At 43.5% G+C, this 19,084-nt stretch overlaps 1 protein-coding gene across 3 annotated transcripts; it reads left to right on the top strand.

The window, feature by feature from the left end:
- Positions 1 to 197: 197 nt before the first annotated feature.
- Positions 198 to 19,048, top strand: elp2 (elongator acetyltransferase complex subunit 2). Of its 3 annotated transcripts, none has more exons than XM_035528866.1 (22): positions 198 to 333; positions 697 to 772; positions 964 to 1,034; positions 1,143 to 1,296; positions 4,084 to 4,161; positions 4,412 to 4,476; positions 4,644 to 4,710; positions 4,953 to 5,096; positions 5,289 to 5,372; positions 5,522 to 5,619; positions 8,880 to 9,011; positions 9,111 to 9,260; positions 9,507 to 9,698; positions 10,493 to 10,562; positions 10,684 to 10,782; positions 12,126 to 12,183; positions 13,246 to 13,318; positions 14,310 to 14,502; positions 15,169 to 15,290; positions 15,379 to 15,518; positions 15,859 to 15,972; positions 16,822 to 19,048. In XM_035528866.1, exons 1-22 carry the CDS (start codon positions 202 to 204, stop codon positions 16,997 to 16,999), a joined length of 2,490 nt encoding a protein of 829 aa, XP_035384759.1. In that variant the 5' UTR covers positions 198 to 201; the 3' UTR covers positions 17,000 to 19,048. The 3 variants fall into 3 exon arrangements, with proteins under 3 accessions (XP_035384759.1, XP_026856665.2, XP_026856666.2); XM_027000864.2 differs by having other exon boundaries at positions 694 to 772; XM_027000865.2 differs by lacking the exon at positions 198 to 333 and having other exon boundaries at positions 964 to 1,029.
- Positions 19,049 to 19,084: the final 36 nt, after the last annotated feature.

Raw genomic sequence — 19,084 nt, 5'->3', positions numbered from 1 at the left:
AAAGGACACACACGGTAAAAGGTTTTATTTCATTTTGACCGTGGACACTGTGTATTACTTATATATATATTGCTATTCAAAGTCAACGATTCAGTTGTTTTGAAAATGTAAAGTCGTGTCGTCAAACCATTGCGGAACAGCGGAGTAACAAAACGTTTCTAGGTTCGATTTATCTGTGACACACCGGCGTTGCCAGCAGAGATGGCGACCTCCGCGGTGCAGACATGCTATGTAGCATGCTGTGCCAACAGAGCTCCAAATGTTCTTTCGTGGAGCCACAGAGATTTGATCGCGTTTGGGACCTGCAATTCAATTGCTGTTTATGATCCACAAGTAACGATTGTTCATAGTGTTTTATGTGGCTTATGTTTTATCTCCTTCATATGTCTTGTACAGCACACCCGTCTCTAGCTATAAAGTTAACTATGCTAGCTAGCTATCCCAGGTGGCTAAAATGTGTTTACAGGCTAACACGTAGCTAGTTAATCTATATGGGTTTGTCTACCGTAATACTAGCTAGCTCTGCTAAAGTAATTAATGTCTGTACTGTCTATTAATAAATAGCTTGCTGGTTGTCAATATGAATTTTAATAAGATCATAATGTAGTTTAGCTGATAAAACATGCCGTGTTTACAATAAGATAAAATCCGTTTTATATTATTACATTTTTATCATGAATTCTTATTTTCCAGCAGGTGAAAATTGTAGGGGTTCTGAATAAGCATAGTGGGAGAGTCAACGCTGTGCAGTGGGTTCACAGGGAAGACTGTGGTACGTCTAGCGCCGTTTACTGATAAACGGTTTGTCAGTCTAGATTTTTGACACCTGTTCCTTTTTCAGCACGTTTGTTGACGAGACAGATGAAGTGATGTGTCATTCCTTATGAATTGAACTTTCTGTCTTGTTAGGAAACGTGTTTGGTGCGGTGTGGCTATTATATTGCCTTGCTTATATTTCTACAGGCCCCGAAACACAGCTGGTATCAGGGGGCTCAGATAACAATGTCATTGTGTGGGAGGAAGAAGATGGTGAGGTTGGTTTCTTTTCTTTCTTTATGTTAGCAGTGCAGTGTTGCACATCTTATAATAGTAATATGATGTTGGCATTGTTTTTATATTCTAAAACAGTCTTATTTTGCCAGCTTGCAGTTCAGTTTGTTGCTCGTGCAGTGTATTGCGGCCACACGGGGCCTGTGTGCACGGTGGACGCGGTGACTCTACCCTCTTCCAACTTGCTTCTCGCCTCCGCTGCGTCAGACTCCACGGTCAAACTGTGGACATACAGCGATGGAAAAGGTGATGGTCTGATGACACACAGAATAGCTGAATTCTAATGGATTTTTCAGAACTTTGTTTAAGAAGGTTGTACCTGAGCGCATTGTACACAGAAAGAATTCGAGGCTTTTGTGAATTTCTGTCCTGTTTGAAGCCTGACATCTGCTGGTAGTTTTTTGTAAATGAAATTGTAGAGCTATGGAGGCATGAATTATTTGCATTGAACAGATGTTCATAGCTAGTGCTTTCTCCAAGAAGGTGTGTGACTCTTCCATTCATAAACTACTAATGTTCGTGTGGGCTTGTGTCTATAGAACTTGTATTCACAACTATGAAGTAATAGCTAATGTTGTCATTGTCCATAATTTTCTTTGATTTTGCATAACATCTTGATAGTGTTATTGAGAGCAAGAGAATTTTGTTAGAATACAGCAGATTTCATTTTGAATGAATGATTGTAGTGTTTGGTTAGCATTTGTGTTTAGCCTTAGTCATGGTCTTGTTCTTACATGGTAAATGTCAGATTCAGTATCTCCTGGACAAAGCACTTAGTATTTTCTTCTCTTGGTTACAGATATTTGTATGAAGTTAGTTTTTTGGTTATTAAGATGGTAATGACCACAAATAATTAACTCAAATTAGCTCAGTTAACACTGGGTTCATGCATATATAGAGCATGATTGAAAGAGCACATCATTTGATCCCTGAAATGTCCACCCTCACTCTGGTCAAGAGGCAAGAGGAGTACTTCTCTGTGATAGCTCCAGAAAGTGTTTGACGTCTGTCTTTGAGAAATGTGTCTCATGCCTGAAGGTTTGAAAGAGAAATCATGTGTGCTAATACGCTTTGTCTGCCTGAAGGTACTGGGAATTTTGGGTATTAAACATGTCTTGACAGACTTCAAAAAATGTTTGATAAATGGATTGTTTAGGCTTTCATTCGAGGAGCATAATACACTAATTAATAGGCTAGGTTCTCAGTCCTAAATTGAAGGATAATTTGTCATGGGGAAAGCTATTAGGTTTCAGGCAGCAAGTAACAAATCCAACATAATTGGGCAAATGCCATTTTTGTTAAGAGAATTAATTTAATCACCAGCTGTGATCAACATTTTCAAAAACTTTGGAAGTGTCTGTATAAAGTGCTGTGTCAGTCATAGGAAGCCTAACCTAGGTAGAAAAGAAGAGACTGCTGTTGAATGGGAAAGATCAGTTTCTTGTGGCACATAGAGAGAAGGTAAATCCAGAACTACTCTGAGAATACAGCCACAGAAATGGGTAGAACTGTCAAATGCCATTTTTAAGATTTAGTGCTAGGTATTGTGATTTTGAGAAAATGATGATAGTAATAAAAGAACCCTCACTGAAAGTTGTGGCGATTCATGTGAAACACTGGCTTATGAAAATAAATAAAAACCACAGGGTATAGAAGTGTTCCAGGGTTAAGCAGTGTACATTTTGCCTACTTTGACTGCAGTATTGGCCTGGCTTTTTCTCTACACAAGTGAGGACTCCTAACAAATCCCACCTTTTGTGTTGTAATCTGTGAGCATCCTGACTAATCCCAGAAATTCCTGTTGAGTGTTCTGTGGCTGTTCTGGTAAATCAAGGCTGTAGTAAATCTGGTGTGTTTATAGTGTTGCATTTTGTAACATCACATCCTGTGTTTTGCTCCTTTAGATGTCTTTGGTTTCTATTGTGTTCATGCTTCAATCGAACCGCACCAGAATTCGTTTAGAAACAGACTGAGACCCACATACTCAGGCGGTCTCCGTCCGCTTATTTGGTGTGCACCAGAGTTCAAAAGGAAGCATTCACTCTTACTCGTAATGAATCGCAGTAACAGAGCAATCACACCAGAGTTCATTTTAATCAAACCAGTTACCAAGTCTCAACACACCCTTAGAGCCACATCAAAGTGTTAACAGTGAATGGAACTGAGTGTATTGCACTCTAAGCAGACATGGAAATTATAGTAAGTTCATATTAGGACACTGAGCTGAAGAGTCATATAAGAAAAAGATCTTCTAACAGCTGAGTTGAAACAATCTTGGGGATTAGCAGTAAGTCTTCCTCAGCTGAGCAAAGTGGCTTCAGCCATTGAGGGTTTAAACATCATGAGTAAATTTTTATAGGTGATGTGTAACTTAATGGGAATCCACTGCAAATTAAATAAGATTAGAGTAGCATGCTCTGTCTTTTTCTGGTAAGGATGTGAGTTTGTGACTTGCTACATTCTGAAAGAACCAGCTGAAAGATATGGCAGGGCAATGAGCCATTTTCTTAAATGCTGCAATGCCTTTTTAGAGATTTTAATGGTACTCTGCCTTTCTAGAGATGGTACTTATAATAAATGGGATTCAGATGATACAACCACCATCAAAGGTTATACCAAAATCCTTAACAGTAGGCTGGAAACCTGTCGTCTTTTAGGCTAAATCAGAAGGAATTTAGAAAGTAGTTTCATCCAGACTGTTAAATCTTTATTGGGGCTTCTAATGTTGCATTAACATTACTATTACTGAATCTAATCAGAATTACAGGGTATCATCAGCATATGCCCTTATGGTCATGAATATGTGTAAGGCAGTGTAAGGGACTGTACCAAGGGCCTAAATAACATTGTTGATCACCATATTGCACTTGCATAGGCCTGGAAAAAGTCTAGTTTATACATGTAACTTAGAGACCTGCAACAATATATTGTGAACATTTGTAAATTAGGAATGCCTAAAAATGTCTTTTTTAAAACTCATCATAGCTAACAAGCGCTTTTTGTCACCCATGACATGTTTCTTATCTCTTTTAGCCGAATGCCTGCAGTCCATAGCTTTTGGGAGCGGGTTCATGATGGATGTCTCCCTAGCTCTGTTGCCAGGCAGCAGAGGTAAACTGCACTGCCATGCACTGGAACCCTTTCTCCCTTCATGACATTTGTCTCCATTGGCATCGTGTGACTGGGTGACTGATTGTCATGTTAAAATCACACTATTATGAAACCCTGCTACTGTGTGTCTTTTCCAGTGAGATGCATTCTGATACTGTCATTTGTCTGTGGACATAATGGGATGTATGTCGTGCAGATGTGCCCTTGCACCATGTATTTGGATAGGAACTAATTTTCATTGTTTATATAGTGCCTGTCCTGGCCTGTGGGGGAGATGACAGCAGAGTCTATCTGTATGTGCAGCTCAATGGGCAGGTATGTAAAAAATATTTACCAGTACAGAAAGGGTATTGCGTAATTCTAGACCAGTAGTTGTATACTAATATACTAATATAGGACCTTACTCAGCATATGTTAGCCTACACTGTCAGTATGTTTGCTGAGGCTTGCCTTGAAGTTTTAAATTCATCACTGTTGTTCAGTTCCAGAATGTTCTCACTCTTCAAGGCCATGAGGACTGGGTACGTGGTGTGGAATGGACATCCAGAGGTAAGACCCATTACCTGTCATGCATTAGTTTATACCCTTAGAAAGATAGACGTCTGCATAATGGACACTATTACAAGATCTTCAATTGCCGTATTTATTTTCAGTTTTGTACTATTCTTATTAACAATGTCCTAAAAGTTTTATTAGCTACTTCAAACTTAAAAGTGGTTTAATGATACTATATAAAAAACCAAAAAAAAAACAAAACGTGTGTGTGCGTGCACTCGTGTGTATGTGTTCAGATGGGGAGCTCCTTTTGGCCAGCTGTTCCCAGGACTGTCTGATCAGAGTGTGGAGATTGGTCCTTAAGCATGGATCCCAGTCAGAGACACCTGCTGATGGCCTCATCAGGATGAAGGAGGACAAGTTTGAAGTGAAGGGAAGCGGTGAGGCCTGCTCTCTTCCCTCCCATTATGGCTGATGCTTGGCTTGTTTTAGTCTTCTCACGGCCTTGAAGCGTGTGAGTGCGTAATGGATATGTTACACTCTAATTCCTGGGCACAAGTTGAAGATTTTCAAGACTTGAGTCTTGAAGCGTTTCACTGTGATCACATCTGCCCTCCTTCCCCTTTCCACAGTGTATGCAGTGGCTCTGGAGACAGTTTTAGCAGGCCATGAGAACTGGGTGTATGGCGTTCACTGGCAACCACCATTCAGAAAGGGTATCAGCTTTTCAGAATGTTGTTTGGAACAATCAAACATGCAAAATTTTGTTGATGCATTTCAACATGCACAATTTTGTTGATGCATTTTAACATGCTTAATTTTGTTGATGCATTATATGTTTATTACTGTTTGTCTCCCCCTGGAGGTGCCTCTGTGGAACAGCCTCTGAGTTTGCTGTCTGCCTCCATGGACAAGACCATGATCATTTGGGGGCCAGAGGAGACGGGCGTGTGGGTCGAGCAGGTCAGGCTTGGCCCTTTGCTCTCTCCTTTTCAGAATATGCTTTTTTTTCTTTGGGTTATAAACTATGAGTTGTGATTATTCTTAGGGGGAGAACACCCATGCATTTGTTTTTTGTTTTTTTTCTGTTCTTTTCCACACTACATGTGTGGAAATACATGCAGTGTGCCTGCTGTGTGTCATGTTAAAGGACATAATGTATGAAGTAGGTTGTGAACTGGCTTATGAAATGCAGCTGAGGGCCTTTGAATTGCTAGGTTCCCTGCCTCCAAAGGAAGCAAGTGTGTCATTCCCCCCCCAGTGTGAGATCTCACCCTGTGTGTGTGTGTGTTCTCACCCCATGTGTGTTCTCACCCCATGTGCCCCCATGTAATTGCTCAGCCCCCACCACCACTCCTTTTCTCCAGTCACCCATTTCCCAAGTTTCATAGAGAACAGGACTGCTTGAGATTTGAGATGTTACAGCTGCCTTCTTTTGCAATATCTCTTAACCAAATGGCCGTAATTAATACAAGGAACAGTCGGATCCGAACCTAGCACAATTTTAAAGATCAGGATTTTGTAAGTTACTTTATGAAATTTACCTGGTTTTATATAATTTGCAAAATTATTTATTTATTTTTATTGTTGCAACTTATTTTTAAGGAATTGTAATGTACCCTGCTAAGACACTAATTGTTGCTAATTGTTTTTTCGTGACCAACACCCAATTTTGTCGCAATTAGTCTGGCCCTCTGTGCATTGTCAACAGTGCTGCTAGACATTTACTCTGAAAGAGTGTGAAAGGAGCTCAATGAAGCAGGTTGAGCACAGATTGTTCTCTGAAACACTACCTTAAAAAGGTGAAATCCTAAAGCTCATGGTTCTGGCTCCAGTTCTAGTGCCTCCTCCATGACTGTTCTATCTAGAACCTTGTTCTATCCAGAACTGGCCGGGACTACCCTGTTCTGAAGGGCTGTTGGGAAAATGCTCCCGGACAGCAAATGACCAGCATCATTGTAGCTAATGAACACATTTAAAAAGGAGAGTGGCCTCCATAATGATTAGCCTAATTGGCCAGATTTAGCGGAGAGCTGACTAGCAGTGGGGTGGCCAGACGCACTGCTGCGTAAAGTGCCCCCTGCTAATAAGTCCTGCTGGCTGCTAGCACTGCAGCGAGCTGAAGCACGACCGCACTGAGGGCCTGTCAGTCCACAGCCATTAGCCACATGCTAATGGTTTATTAGTCCTGATGGAGCAGTGGAGAGAGGTGATGAGAGGCGGAAAGAGCTAGTCACTCGCTCTGGCAGAAATTAGCCCAGCTACACCCAAGCCCCATGAACGCCTACTGGGGGTGGTTTTAGCATGCCAAGCTAATCAACCAATAGCATTATGTGGTTTTTAAATGTCACTTAAGTGGTGTGATTATGGAGTCAGATGAAATTTGATCTTATTCCTGAGTCCATGTGTTACTTTATTAACTTTTGAGTAGCATACTTCTATCGTTTTATGTGATGTGTACCTTGAAATATGGTGACGTGTGTTCCAAACCCTCTGGTGAGCAATAGGACATGTGTATTGTGTCACAGATCCATATTGTTGTTCCCTCCATAAATAAGACTGATTACACATTTTGCTTGCAGGGGCTTGGAGTGATAAACGAGCAGTAATGTGGACAGAATTCAAAATCAATCCGGTTAATGTTGCGTCGTCCCTGCACAATGGCTCACAGAGGTCTGTGCCACTCAAAGTGGAAGGCCCACTTTATTGTGGTCATTAGTTCCACCATATCTCTTGGCAGGCCGGTCCTGTGAAGGGCATTTTTGCTTGTAAATAGCAGCAGACATCAGATGACACATATTTGGCTTGGATACGTGTGAAAGTGTTAATCATGAAGGGTCCCAGCGTCCTTGCTTTTTCAAGCAATATTTCATGTGTCTTGTGACTACTTGAAGCCAAATTTCTGGAATGCACTGGGTAAATATTAAATACGTGCACCATGTGGATAAAGATTTACAGCCTTTATGCCTAGGGCACATGTTTTGAAAGGAGCTGTGCTCCGCATGACAATAGGCAGTCGTCCTCATTTGTGATGGTGGAATTGCTGATCGGGGGGAAAAGCTCAGTGTCCTTTTGAGGCTGCAGCAGTGTCCTGTTGTCACCTAGTCAAGATCCCCAACCGGTTTTACTTCTAAAACCTCCACAGCATCTTCAGAGCCTCTAATTTCATTATGTAATTTGTAAAACTGTTAAGCCCCTTTTTTCGTTTTTTTGTGCTGGGAATTGTTGTCAAATGTAAATGATCTCATTCAGCCTGCATTAGCACTTGCTTGCACACTGCCATAAATCCAAGCTGCACCAGGTTAGCCCTGATGGCATAATCAGGACTAATTATCTTGTATCATGTGATGTTAGTGCCCGTGCCTTAGCATGACTGCCTTCCTCTATTAATGTGAGACACTCAAGTGGAATTATGCGTGTTAGACACGGGACAGACAGAGGGCTTGCTGTTCTTTCACTTGTACAGTTTGCCCGGGAAAATGAGCACAGCACTTTATTATTCATTTCTCTGCCAGGTCAAGGGAGTTTCGCCTATACTTCTATTAATCCAAAGCCATTTTCTGCCCACTTTTATTCAGTCTGAGGTCTCCATTTGTTTTAATGTGGCATGGCGTGGGGTGACCGTGTTCGGCTTCACGTTATCGTATTCGACAGATGCAAACAGGTTTTTTTTTCTTTCTCCCCTTAATATTCTCTCCTTTGCATAATTTCTGCCTGGCCTGTTAGTTTGATTTATTCGAGTCCGGCATGTTCAATTTGTAACATTGTTTAATAGTATTTGGCCAAACTAACATGGAGCACAGCTGTGCATTTCAGCCATCGTTGACTGGGATTTGTGGCTGGTGTGACCAGCAGATTTGTGAGGGGCCATGAGGTTGGTGTGTTTACGGGGGCCTGTTTACTGTCAGCATGCGCTTCTGCTCTTTTAACGGCCAGCAGTGAGCGGGAGCCACTGCGTGTGGTCTTGAAATGATTTTCTAGCATTCCACTGCAAACCCATCCCTCGACTTGCGTGGTCTGAACAGGCTTGTGAGGTGGCAACTCGAAATTACATAAGCCTGTAAGATTTTACTGTTTATCGAAGTTTGATCCTCCGGGAAGTGGCCCTGGAGGGGATGTTAGGCTGGCTGTTAGAGGCGTGGGCTGTAGCACAGAAACCCCTTTGTGGTGTTCAAGGGCGTGAAGGACATGAATGATTTTGAAAAGTTACTGCTGGTCTATAGGTACGTGTTGGTGAGGTGGGAGGGAACACGCTGGGCTTCCTTGGCTGTCAGATGAGTCCCAACGGCTCACAGATTCTGGCTCACTCCTTCCATGGAGCACTGCGCCTGTGGCACAGAGAGCAGGCCCAGCAGGTGAGTCCCAGATCTCACGCATCCTTCGGAAGTCACACTTTCAGAAAATAAATGAAAGTCCGTGATTCAGCAGAAAGATCCCATTGTCCTCTTGTGCAGGGGGCGTGGAGTCCTGGAGTAGTGGTTTCGGGACATTTTAACGCTGTGCAGGACCTTAGCTGGGACCCACAGGGAGAATTCATCCTCAGCGTGGGCTCAGACCAGACCATGCGGCTCTTCACCACCTGGAGGAGGAATGATTGCTGCCAGGTTTCTGATTTAAACTCGGTGTTAAATAATTTTTACCTCAGTGCTTTTGGAATAATTAAAGAGAAATTAACTAAAGAGTGTCCTAAAAGAACTAAAGAGAATGAAATATGCCAAAATGCTGCACTGTCTAGTATCAACTCCTACTATGCAATTTACCATGTCTTTTAATGTCCCTGTGTTTGGTTTATCTCCCCCAATATGTGTGTGTGTGTGTCCATGTGTGTGTGTCCACACACATGCATGCAGGCCACATGGCATGAGATCTCCAGGCCCCAGATCCATGGCTATGACATGCAGTGTCTGGCCATGGTGGGCCGCTTCCAGCTGGTCTCTGGAGCAGATGAGAAAGTGCTGCGTGTGTTCAAGGCTCCACGCAACTTTGTTGAGAACTTTGCCAGCATAGCGGGAGCATCTCTAGAGAAGCTTATGGCTTCTCTTGTAAGTATTCACAATTCATAGTCCTCTATTCTTGGAAACATAATTATGTTACATGGATGTTCTGAATTAATTACACTGTTCTCTCAGTATTTCAGTATGGAGAATTCCTGCACACTCTCTTCTGATGTTTAAATACAAGACAACCTAATTAAGATTCTTTATACTGTACTTAACACAGTTCTATTCTGTTCCCTATGATCATGGTTACGGTGCCATGGTTATGGCCAGCTTGTTGAGACCACAACATAGAAGGGCAGCCACCACAACTTAGTAAAAATCTATACATTTCTATTTAATCAAAGTGATTAAACGTTAACAAGAAACATTGTCTAGGCCAACAGTATAATTAGATCCTAATAAGAGATGATGGGATCCAACCATTTACAACAAACTACATAGCATGCTTGGTTTCCCGTATGAATACAGGTAGCCTAGGAAGAGAGAAAAGAAAGACAGGATTAAAACACCCTTACAGTACACCCACGTTTGCCTCCACCCACTCTAATGGCGCTCGCTTTCCCTTTATGAGCAGTTTCCTTAACTACCCACAGGCCTGCACTACCCTAACCAACCAGAGGTGGACATGGGGTCATCACAGTGTGTAGAACCTTATGGTTTTAGGGCTAGTATGCCTATGAATGTTATAGACCTCTTTCCAAGCATAACACTTTACCACAATGGCTACCATTAAAGTAATGAATATATTTTATTCTGAAAACACAGCATGGTTGATTGTTTTGCCAAAGCTGAATGTGATATGTTTTTTTGTGATTTTTGCGTATCCCTGGTGGCAGGAGACAGAAGGGTTGCCAGAAGGAGCCAGCACGCCTGCCCTGGGCCTCTCCAACAAGGCTGTGTTTCATGGTACCTGCGCCTCGCTTTTTCTGTGCTACTTGTCTGCTGAGCTGGCCCACGCAGAACTGCTTGCTTTTGCTTCAGTAGAATCTGTGGTTTTCTCCTCTGATGCGTCTGTTTCAATCCACAGGTGATCTTGTGACTCAGAGCACCCAGGCAGAAGGGGAGGATTTCAACAGCGTGTCTGACCAATACAAGGAGTCCTACTTTCACTCCCTCGAGCTAACAGGTATACACAGTCATCCACCCACTGCACTGGAAGCAAAGATAGATCTACTGTATTAAAGAAATAGTTGTACCATAGAGTCTTTTGGCATTTTCCCTATGCATCCCCTATTGTGGAGGACTTGAGTGTGTTTCTCTCTGTACTTAATACATATGTTGCGCTCAGTAGCACAGTGTCTGTAGAAAATCTCTGGCTGAAACAAGCCAGGGCCTCGGCTCTTCACCTGTGCATGGATCAGATCTGAGGACTCCAGAACCCTATACCCCAGCCAAAGAACTTCCACTGGACGTGCTGCACTGTTCCAGGAGCAAGCAATGAGAGCCCCTGATAGTGACCAGAGATTAACGGGCTGTCTTCTTAGGACCAACCACATGAGTGGATCATGAATCAAAGATGCCAGAGACAAGTGTTATTACTGGAATACTGCGTGTGAAGAAGAGGCCAGTGGGGGGGGGGGGGGGGTGCATTAATGGCAGAAGGAGGGGATTAGGCTGTGGAGGGTGTGGTTAGTGGCAGGAGGAGGGGTTTTAGGCTGGGGGGGGGGGGGGTGTAAGAGGGGTTTTAGGCTGCTACTGCTCCTGTCCAACAGGCAGATTCTGTCAGTATGATTGAAAAAGCTCCTTAATCTGGAATCATAATTAGAAAGGGCTTATATAATTGCAAAGTTTAAAATATTGATGACTCTGGGCTATGAGGAGGGCAATGAGGCAGTTCTAGAGTTGTTAACAGAATAATGCCACCATCTCCTGCTCTCTCTCTCTCCTTTCTTTTTCTCATTCATTCTTCCCCCACGGGAAGCACAAAGAAAGGAATAATAAGAGGGAAATGACAAACCAAGGCTGAATCAAATACAGAAAGACGAGTCAGCTTTCAACTCCCTTTCGGTTCAAATTGGGCACATTGCATATCTGTGTTTGAATGAAGAGAGGCGTCTCACAGCTTGCATTAAGGAAAGTAAATTTGGTTTGCTGCAAGTCTCAAAACTAAGAGCTATTGAAAATGGCAGAGAAAGCTTTCATTATTGAAACTGGCTTTTGAGTTAATTGGTGCAGGATTGTTTTGATGCTGAATAGATGAATTTGGTGAAAATAGTGAAATTGTGTCTTGAAGTGGTTCTTTTCTCACAGTATACATTTGTATCATATGTGTATGTAATCATGCATGCATGTTTGTTTTTGGTGTCTTTGTGTTTGTGTAAGTGTGTGTTTACACACACTTTGCGCACACAGTCAATCGCACAAACACACTCATGTTTGCATGCGTCTCTGAGTGTGTGCAAGTGTATACTTGCATCCGCGTTCATGTGATTGTTTTTGTGTCTTCCTGTGGGTGGTGTGCGTTCTCAGAGCCTCCACCAGAGGATCACCTTCTTCAGAATACCCTGTGGCCTGAGGTCCAGAAGCTGTGAGTCTAATCTATTCTCATTCGGGCCTCTAACAGTATTGACCCAGCTTGAGCAGTCGGCAGGAATGTGTGGCACTAGTTCTCAGGAGGGGCATGGTCAGCACTAATAAACCACTGCAGGAGTCCTTCCCAAATGATGAGTAGTGGGGTCAGGCCCAACACCTTCTCCCATGTCTGCTGTGACAGTAGGGAAGAAATATTCAGCCCAGCTTTAATAAAGAGACTCATTTTCCCCTCTCTCTCTCTCTCTCTCTCTCTCTCTCTCATTTTCTCTATCTCAGTGTGAAATTGAATATAGTACATGGAGTTATAGGCTCAGTATGTTTCTGAAAGTCTCACATTCCTGCTTTAATTCCTGGGCAGCTTGTGTCCTCATGAAATTGTTCCCAGAAAATTTGTTACCCGAGTTTACTTAATAGTTTCCTTTGGGGAGTAAAATGAAATGGCAGAAAGATGCAGAAGAAATTGACATTAGCCTGTTGGAATAGTGGTTTGTGCAGAGGCAGGTTATCTAGACTGTGGCTCTTAATGCAGTTTTCCTAATCAGCTATGCTAAATCTAATTTTGAACCAATTAATTAGATTTATATCAACAGTGTATTTATAGAAATGTTTTCACATTATGCAAATATTTCTTCCCCTAATTCTTGAAATAAACAAAATTCTTTATATTAAATGATGTAATTAGTAGCCATCTCCTTCTGGCTTATTAGCTCCAGTGGGACTTTGGAGTTGTGGCTCAATTCTACAGTGAATTGAAGGGCCAGGACTACGCGGGGATGTCTGTTGCATATGCTGTAGTCAGTAGTGGTAGGCTTTGTCTGCTGAGCTTCCTGGGCTGTTTACCCAGCTTCTGAAATGACTCAGCAGCTGGTGTAATAGCTGCCGTAGCAATTGCCATCCTGCCCCTTGCAGCAAGGCACTGGCTGGGGTACTGAGCAGTTCGGAAATGCCCTCCCACCAGCCGCTGTGTGCTGCAGCTTTGTTTGTGAGACAGAAGTGACAACAGAACATTCATTCGCATAAGCTCTCTCTCTCTTTCTCTCTCTGTTTCTCACTTTAGGTATGGTCATGGCTTTGAGATGTTCTGTCTAGCGTCGGACTCTGCGGGAACAGTGGTCGCCTCAGCATGTAAGGTAGTGTCACACTAGAAGCCAAGCCATTAGCACTTCATTAGCCCTTCCAGGGCTATATAGATTGCCTTCAGATAGGGCCATTTTCCTGCAGCACCCTGCTTAAATGTTCATTGGAAGATAATTGGTTTGATTGACAGTTTTTTTGCATATTGGATATACAGGTTCACTTTCAAAGCTGGTCTGCCTATTTGCAGCATGCGAATTTCACTGCACCACATCACTTTGTGCTGCATCTCACCATTCCTGAGAAGCTGCTTTGCCAGTTAGTCATGGTGTTCAGGTGTGATTGCCTCTGCAGAGGAGGAGGCTCCAACACTGATGTGAAGCTTCACATGCTCTCTGAGAAACCTGGATTCTTGGCAAGTGGGACTCACATGTCTTGAGCGATTTTCACAAAGTGGGCACTTAGCGTAAATTAAGCCCAAATTCTACCAAATATTTTCTCACACTTCCCCCTCACTCTCTGCAGGAGGTGGTGCCCATGCTATTGTCAGGGAACCCCTCCTGTAGCTGTGGTAATGAGTTGCTTATTTAAGGCCCAGCATACTGGCACTGCTGTGCTTGTGGGCCAAAGAAGGAGAGTGTGTTGGGAGGGATCATGGCTCCCTGGCATGCCTTGGCCCTGTAGATCCCACCCTGCACGACTGCCTCTGTTTCCCACGGCTGAGAGGGCCATGTCACAGCAGCGGCATGACTGGAGGCCACCTTGGCCTGCCTGCGCACCACTGTACAACACCCACAGGCTTGGCTGGGTGACCCGGTAAAGGTCTTGAGTCCAGAGTGAACGCAGTTTATCAGAGTTCACCTACTTTCCCCTGTTTAGGCCCTTCCCCTCCACTTAGGTGACTGAGATGAATTGGAGTGAAGCTGGTGAGTGCTGCGTCAGGTGTATGGAGCATCATGTAGTCGCACACTCTATTTGTGAACACAGCGGGCGAGCCCTGAGCTCACAGGCCCCAGCCTGCTCCTACGTGTCTTCTGTTGCCTGCAGGCATCCAAAGCAGAGCATGCGGCCATCCTGCTCTGGAGCACCACCTCCTGGAAGCAGCTGCAGACTCTCGCCTGCCACACTCTGACTGTTACTCAGATGGCCTTCTCTCCGGATGGACGCCTGCTACTTGCGGTGTCCCGTGACCGCACCTGGTCGCTGTGGAGACGTGACAAACCCAGCCCCGATGCTTTGGGTAAGCCATAGAGATGATCCATGTTATTTTTTCCTTCTATCAGAATCTCAAAGGTGTTAATAGTTTGGAGGCCTAGTGTTCCCTCACACCAGGAACACTCTCTGTGTACTGAATTCTCCCTAAAAGCCACACCTTGCTCGCCGAACCTTCTCTCCTTATTTTAAGGGCGTGCAGCTAAATCGCTGCTGGCAGGAGCTAATTGACTGAGCGGCTGTTTTCCTTCGCTTCTTTTCCTGGATGTCTGTGGCCCCGCAGGCTGTCGAGGGAAGGGGCACCACAGCAGTCTGTTCTGGTTCATGCCAATATTACTCACAGCATCTGTGGTGTGGACCACAGGAGAATGGCCAGGGTCAGACCTGATGATGCTGAGGCTGAGGCACAGTGTGAGAAATATGTCTCACACAGATGATCCCCACCAACCCTCCCCTAAACCTCTCTCCATTCGTCTCACTCACTCTGGCATTGTGTTTCGGGCTAATGAGTTGAGATTCACAGAATGGAGGCCGGATGGTCCAGCTGCCTGAAGTGCTGGTGTATGTGGGTCTGGGTCTGGGCATGCGAGTATGTGTTATTAGCTGCTGTGAACTGGTGTTGCCGGGTGTGACGGCTTGGCTAAGACAGTCATGCTGGCCAAATTATGATACATTTGGTGTGTTTCTGTTTCAGTGCCTTACTTCTCTCTCTGCGCACATACCACTAAGGACACGGCAGTACACTCGCGCATCATCTGGTCATGTGACTGGAGCCCTGACAATAGGTACTTTGTGACAGCAAGTCGGGACAAGAAGGTGATCTACACTTTCACAATGAACTTCACCATTCAGGGCTGTATTTTGAGATTTGACATTTAATTATCCTTCTCGTTTGTGGTGCTAGGTAATAATGTGGGGCAGCTGTGATTCTGAGGATGGTGTTGGTGAGAAGGGCAGTTCAGTTAGTCCCTGCTCCTCCATCCTGGATGTAGGTGACTCGGCTGCTGCCGTGGCTGTCTGCCCTCTTCTCCTCTCAGACCAAAGGTATAAGGCAACATTAATCCCAGAGACAGGAACACTTTAATCTTATTTCACAAAATTTAATTAATCTTTTAAAGCAACTTAATAGAACATTTTGTTTCCATTAAATTGATATAATGTTCCTATCAAATATTAGAAAGTTGTTTTTGTATACTAAAACAGCATCTGTTCTGTCCTGTGTGACTAAGATTGCTTAATTAATTTCCATATGTACCATAGCCCTTTTCTGCTTAGAAAATAATTTCTGTTGCTATGTTGCACTTGGATTTATTTAATGTGCTGTGTATTTGTGTACTGTGTGTGTACTGTTTTATTAAATGCTTTGTATTACCTGATTTTGTAGTTACCTCTTGGCGGTTGGTCTGGAGTGTGGACGGATCTTGCTCTATAAATGGCGGCCCACGGAGGACCTGTCTTCCGGATCAGACTGGAGCAAATGTGCTGAGACCGATACCTCGTATCCTTTACAGTGTGCCAGGCTACAAGCGCCAGGCTCTGAGTGCTCTGGGCTCCAGCCTGGATGGGGCCACAGGGTCCCAGGCCTCTAGCACTTTCCACAAAACCTATTTGATCCAATTAAATGTGCTTTTGCCTGGTCTGCTAACAGCTTTGCTTTTGTCTGATCTAATTACACGGCTCTCACGGGAGTTAAAGAGGCCTGCGGCCATGCTGGCTGCTACACATAAGCGAGTGCTATGGAGTTTGGGCTGACCACCAGTGGCTTGGCGGTGGTCTAGGCTGTGTGCTGCAGAGGAAGTCCACTGTGCTGGTGTGGGCACAGCACGAATGGAGCAGCAGTGAGGGGTCGGGCTGTTGGCTGCTGTCAACTGGCTTCCAGCCACTCTGCCTTTTCTCTCACACTGCTCTCTGGTCACCACACAGGTCTCCCCTTCTGATACTCCTTACTTGGGCATTAATTGCAGAACCTCTACTTATTTCTTTTGTTTCTCAAGTGTTTCCTTTGAAGGTGGACCTCTGGAAACTGAAAAGGCCTTTTCTGTGCTGACCGTTTGGGTAGGGTATGGATCTCTCTATACCTGCTTGCTTATGTGGACTTGTGGGTGTGTGTGTGCACACATGTCTGTGTTTTACATGTAGATATGTCTGCTTCATATCTATGAGTAAAAAGAGAAAGTGGAAAGACAGGGAAAGACCTGTAACTGTCAGTCAAGTTTTGAAATAAGAGGACAGCCAAAACAAGCCCAGGAGCAGTGGAGATGCACGATGGATAGTCTTGTGTGAATGGCGTAGGAATCAAAAAGCTTTCCCTTGCATGATGTTTTCCTTGACTGCTCTTGCTCCACAGCCAGAGCCACACTCTGGTGGTGAAGCGACTCCGCTGGAGACCCCAGGCTGGGCAGGCGGGCCTTCCAGACAGGAACGAGCAGCAGAGCGGGAGCCCCCACCACGCCTGGACCCAGCTGGCCAGCGCTGGAGCTGACCATGCCCTCAAAATCTTCAACATCCACACTCTGGCCCTCTAGCAGCTGACAGCCAGGGCTGGCTCAATGATCACTGTCTTGCATTGCATTGCCCACATTTGGAGCCGTCTACAGTGGGTTTAGTGACCAGGTTTTGACAGTGCTGTAGAAAAATGAAGATACTTGGTAGAACCTGCTTGTTAAAGATTTCATGTTACTACCATTACTCATACTCAGTGTTGGTGTATTGTACAAAATAATGTTTAATGTAAAGAACTAGGGGTTGTATCATAAATTATTTTCTACCAAACAAAAAAGCTGTCGTCTTTTTAGTGAGGGTGGAAAGGATTCACCACCCTGTGGGTGCTTCCTTGCATGCTGTGAGCTTTAAAGGCTGATGTACCCAAGTTCGTACAGATCCCTAACATGCCCCATAATCCACATTTGCAGACTGGGTTGTAGCTACCACCATAACAGAGTGATAGGAGATGACCCCAGTCAGAAGACATGGACATGTGACTACTTGTCACTTCCAAGGTGTGCCCAGGTTTGTTGTACAAGAACAGAGATGGCTCCAGTACAGGCAAGCTCTTGCATTTCCTTTGATGTGCTTATTATGTAGCGAGTAGGCTCTCCAGTGCTGGCTGGGAACTGGCGTGCTGTGGACTGTGTGGGGCTTGGGGCTTCCCGGGCTCCTGTCTTCCACTGACATATGCTAAATATTTGAGGGCTTGATGGAGCAGACAGACTGACTCTGACTCCACACTTACTCTCTTTGTATCCTGTGTGCCATGGAGCCCCCTCACTCTTAATTATTTATCACCTTCAGTATACAGAGAGGGGCATTACATATTCATCACCGTGTGTGTGTGTGTGTGTGTGTGTGTGTGTGTGTGTGTGTGTGTGTGTGTGAGAAACCAAGAGAATAAAATGTTCTGCTGGTATTTATGGTTGTTTTTAACATTACAAGGCTGTAAAACAATAATTTTGTATTTTTTATTTACACAAAAACAACTTGATGTTTCAGTTCAAATCAGAAAGAGCCAGTAATTTATTTTGATTATTTTATTATTAAAAACATTTTTTGCAATAATTTAATAAAAATGTTATGATTTTCATGCAGTTTAAGGGTACAAGAATATGAAATGAGCACATCCACTAATTTTAAGAGCTCCTGTGTGTGCAAGTATGTGTGTGTGTGGTGTGTGTGTGTGCGCATGTGCGTGCTTGTACAAACACACTTTTCAGGACAGTGGTGGAGCACAGAAGTGTACACTGGCAAAATTACTGGATATTAAAAAAAAGACAAAAGTTATGAATCCTTTTGATCTTCATGGGCACCAATGTGTGAAAAACAAAAACAAAAACGTCTTCCAGCACATAATAAATAGTTCCAAATAGTGATGTGTAAACTTTTAGACGGCACATTTTCACAGAGTGGCAAACAGACATACACACTCACCGTCAACATTCTGTAATTTTTTAGCCATTTGTAATGTCCCCCCACTATCATAGATTAATACCTCTACAGAAAATGTGTTGTATACATTATATACATTAGTAATAGTCCTTTGTTCTTTTGGAGTATTGGGGAGGCCATCTTATTCTTATACATTGTCTGGATAGACACACACTAAGTTACCTCCCCAAAAGCCATTGATAGTCCAGGCTTACATTTGAAAAAGGTGAGTCTGTTTGCCCCAGTAACTGTTGCACAGAGTTAAAGATTTGTGGGCAACCAAGATTTTCACTTTTAACTTGGTTCCAGAGTTTATTGCCTGTAATGAGCACTATAAATCTGATACCATGCTGCAATGTTTGATTCCATATCTTGGTGGGTAAACTGTTTGTTTGATTTATATCCGTGTGCATGTGTAAGCACAAATGGACACACTTCTTGTTGGGTGTTGTGTAACACTCCTAAAATTAAACCAAAGTGTAACCTCATTGAGAGTAAGCAGTTGGTCTTTCACTGATAAATTCACGTCTTTCGTCATTGCAGGGATCAATGTGATTGCCATGTGATTTTTTATTTTATTTTATTTTTTTTGTGGTCAAATTTTCTTATCTTTGTTTCAGAGGGTTTTAATTCATAATTCACCCAAAATAAATTTTTGTTTATTTCTAAAAAATAAAAAATGCTGCACT

Source organism: Electrophorus electricus, chromosome 8 (genome assembly GCF_013358815.1).
Source record: "Electrophorus electricus isolate fEleEle1 chromosome 8, fEleEle1.pri, whole genome shotgun sequence".
NCBI lineage: Eukaryota > Metazoa > Chordata > Actinopteri > Gymnotiformes > Gymnotidae > Electrophorus > Electrophorus electricus.
Note: the sequence above shows the minus strand (reverse complement) of the source record. Positions and strands in the feature narration are given on the sequence as shown.

Bases quoted from the DNA above. Each gene is read 5' to 3' on its own strand.
- elp2 (XM_027000864.2), top strand. From the start codon at position 202: ATGGCGACCTCCGCGGTGCAGACATGCTATGTAGCATGCTGTGCCAAC. The intron at 10,563-10,683 runs GTACCTGCGCCT...TTCAATCCACAG, and splicing joins CAACAAGGCTGTGTTTCATG to GTGATCTTGTGACTCAGAGC. The intron at 12,184-13,245 runs GTGAGTCTAATC...TTCTCACTTTAG, and splicing joins TGGCCTGAGGTCCAGAAGCT to GTATGGTCATGGCTTTGAGA.